Raw genomic sequence first — 3,232 nt, 5'->3', positions numbered from 1 at the left:
CACCCCCGCTCCCCCACCACCTGCACAGCCCTGGGGGAGGCTGAGGGACACGCTTACCTTTTCACCCTTTTCTCCGTGGACAAAAGGCCCTCTGCCCTAGGGACACAGAGCAGAAAACAAGGGGTCACCACGCTTGACAGCATTGCCTGAGGTAGAGAACGGCCAGACACCGTCTCTCAGCGCTGCACGGAGACAAGAACGAGTGTTTGCTGAGTGCGGGCGGAGCATCTCCCTGGGCTTCTGCAGCGACTGTGTGCTGGGCTGCTGTATTTCCTGCCCACGTCCTCTGTCATCTTCAGGGAGCTGCACCTCACACACTGCACGGCTCGCCTCTACAGAGCGCGGGGCGGGGGGCGCCAGCGCGCTCAGAGCGGCGTGGCCGTGGCCACCACCGCCTTGAGGACCTTCCACCACCTTCCCAAGATGAGTTACGTTCCCCTCCCTCCGCACGAGCCCTCCCCGCCTCCATGATCTGCTCTAGGCGAGCACTGGTCCATTTTCCATTGAGTAGCCCATCCCGGACACTCTGCGTGCACACGTCCAAACAATACGGCCTCGGAGCGCCTCCGAGGCTCCTCCCGCTGCCCGTGACCCACGCTTCACTCCGTCGCACAGCAGCCCCGCTGCACGGATGCCACGCGTGGTGGTCACTCACTCCCCAGGAGCTATTCGGGCTGTGTCCACTTTCTGACTGTGATCACATACGCCATGAGCATCTTTGTATAAGGCTTTTGGGCAAACATGCCTTCTTTCGGGTCTGTACCGAGGAGCGGAACTGCCGAGTCCTGGGGCAATCCTAGAAACCGCAGGACTGTGTCCAAAGCAGCTGTAGCGTTTCGCGCCAGCAGCCTCAGAGGGTCCCCCTTTCCTCAAGATCCTGGTCGTCCCATCCACCATCAGCGGCTGACTGCAGCCCCCACACGGTGAGCGTCTGCTCCTTGGACTCTGCCAGGCTTCGCTCTGCATATTTCAAAGCTCTGCTGTAAGGAGCGTGTATGTTTATAATTGTTGCCTTTAAAGAACTGGCCCTTTAATTACCACTATAAAATGCCTCACTTTCTTTCTATTAATTTTGATTATCTTAAGACCTATTTTGTCGGATAAAGGATGATTTCAGTCACTTCATTTCAGTCACTGATTTTCAAATGTACATTCTCCATCCTGCGCCTCTCCGTGTGTCGTTAACTCTAAACTATGTCTTCCATAAACAGGACTCCATCCCGCCCAGTCCGAAACCTCTGATTTTAATGAATGTGCTTAAAAATTCACACGTCATCTTCATATTTACATATTTATACATGCTGTTTTGTTTTCTACATATTGCTCTGTCTTCTGTGTGTGTGCCTTTATTTCTCCTTCACTGACCTTTTTTTTTTTTTTTTTTGTATTACGCAAGTTCTTGCTGGTCCAATATTTCCATCTCTTCGTGATCTTCTCGCTATACATTTGGAATTACTAGACCTCGCTGGGGCTAACCACACGTACCTGAGCACCACAGGCTCCACGTGCAGTTCACACCAAAGCGCAGATGAGATTAGACGCGTCCGGCCTGTGCTGCTGCTGCTCTACGCACGACCTAAGTACCATTGACCACCCAGCTGTAGTGTGACATTTCTTTGAGCTGGCAGCCATCACGCCCCGACCTCATTGTTTCTGGTGACAGGTCGGCTGTTGACCTGACTGGCTTCCCTCGACCAGGTGAGTCATCGTCCCGCGCCGCTTCCCAAGCTCCCGCCTCGCCTTTCACCCCCCACTGCGACGTCTCTGAGGCCGAGTCTTTGTGCCTCTCTTGACTGAAGTTCACTCAAATGCATTGTGCAGACCGTGGCTCTTCACCAAATTTGGGATCTCTTAACCAATCTTTCTTTGAACTGGATTCTACTCCTTTTTTCCCTCTCCTTCTGGAATCTCCATTACCTGCCTGTGGGTGCATTTTATGGGCCCCCGCATTTCTCTGAGGTTCTGCTCAGTTTCCTTCTGGTTTGTCCTGTTTTCCAGATTGCATCATCTCCACTGATCTGTTTTCAAGAACGCGGCCTCCTCCTCGGCCGTCTACTGTCGAGCGGCGCTCGGGACTTTTTTCACTTACTACAATTTTAAACTCTAGATTTGTTTATTTGGTTCTTGATCACAATATCGATTTCTAGTTTGTCTTTGATTAAAGATGATCCAAATTCTTCCCATCTTTAAGAGCAACCTCCTTTCGCCCTTTGAACGTGATCACAGGGGCTACCTCAAGGCTTGGCTGGCGCTGCCTGGGCGCTCTCGGGGCGGAGTCGGTGCCTGGTTTTCTTCCTGTGCGAGAAGGCCATGGCTGTTTCTCTGGCTCCCTCCTCAGCGACTTTACGTGAAGGCTGCGTGAGCCTGAAACCACAAGCCTGAGATGTTCCAGAGCCCAGCACACAGTGCTGCTCGTGCGCCAGCTCGCCCTACCTCGTGCTCCTTTGCACAAGCAGACGCTGCTCCAAGGAGCCGGGCTGCGGGCGCGGGGAGGCAGGCGGGCACAGGGCTGGCTGAGCACGCAGGCTCCGTCTCTGCCTACCAGGCCGTGCTCACGGGCCACTCGCCCAAGTCTGACCATTTGTGTCACTCCTGCTAGAGAAGTGACAAGGCCACGATGCCGAGGCCGCTGCTGGGTAACGAGCGAATGCCCGTGAGCCCTGTCAAGATGGCTCCGAGAACGGGCTCTCGGTAGGTGACAGCGCGGGGTACTCGTGAGTCACACTGGCCAGGTCAGTTCTCCTAGGAGAGGTTTTATCTTGTCTCCGAGGTGGCCCCTGAGCCCTGAGAACCCTCAAGAAGAGTTATGATGACAGAAGAGCAGCGCTCACTAACCATCTGCCAGACATCTGTCGACAAAGTCACAGCTATCTTCCTCACTCTGCTGACGCGCAGGGGGGACCGGTCAGAAAGGCACAGACCCCTCGCGGCCAGCAGCTGGCACAGGAGGTGCCAAGGGCAGGCCCTCGGTCCCTCTGACACCACGCTGAGCGGCAGACACCTTACACGGCGCGGAGAGTGAAGCTGTCTCCTCCCAGTCCCGGGAAATAACAGCAACGGGAGCCCTGGCTGCGCTCAGCTGCCCTGACCCTCTCGCGTGTGCTCACGCACTGCATCCCCAGAGCCCAGACGGGTGACTTCATCATCACTGTGCCCCCCAGCATCGACAGATGAGGAAACAAAGGCGGGGGACAGTGGACCCAGGCCGTGCTCCTGGCCACTGGGCTTGGAG

General features: G+C 55.4%; 1 protein-coding gene across 1 annotated transcript in view; it reads right to left on the bottom strand.

Annotated features, from left to right (window-relative positions):
- Positions 1-3,232, bottom strand: part of COL22A1 (collagen, type XXII, alpha 1) — a 144,036-nt gene that overhangs the window by 101,058 nt on the left and 39,746 nt on the right. Inside the window, exon 9 of the mRNA XM_004679973.1 lies at positions 58-96. Within this exon, the coding sequence (XP_004680030.1) occupies positions 58-96 (39 nt within the window). The remainder of the gene's footprint in view (positions 1-57; positions 97-3,232) is intronic.

This window comes from Condylura cristata, unplaced genomic scaffold, assembly GCF_000260355.1.
Source record: "Condylura cristata isolate star-nosed mole 26May11 unplaced genomic scaffold, ConCri1.0 scaffold00009, whole genome shotgun sequence".
Taxonomy (NCBI): domain Eukaryota; kingdom Metazoa; phylum Chordata; class Mammalia; order Eulipotyphla; family Talpidae; genus Condylura; species Condylura cristata.
This window is presented reverse-complemented; position numbering and strand designations above follow the sequence as displayed.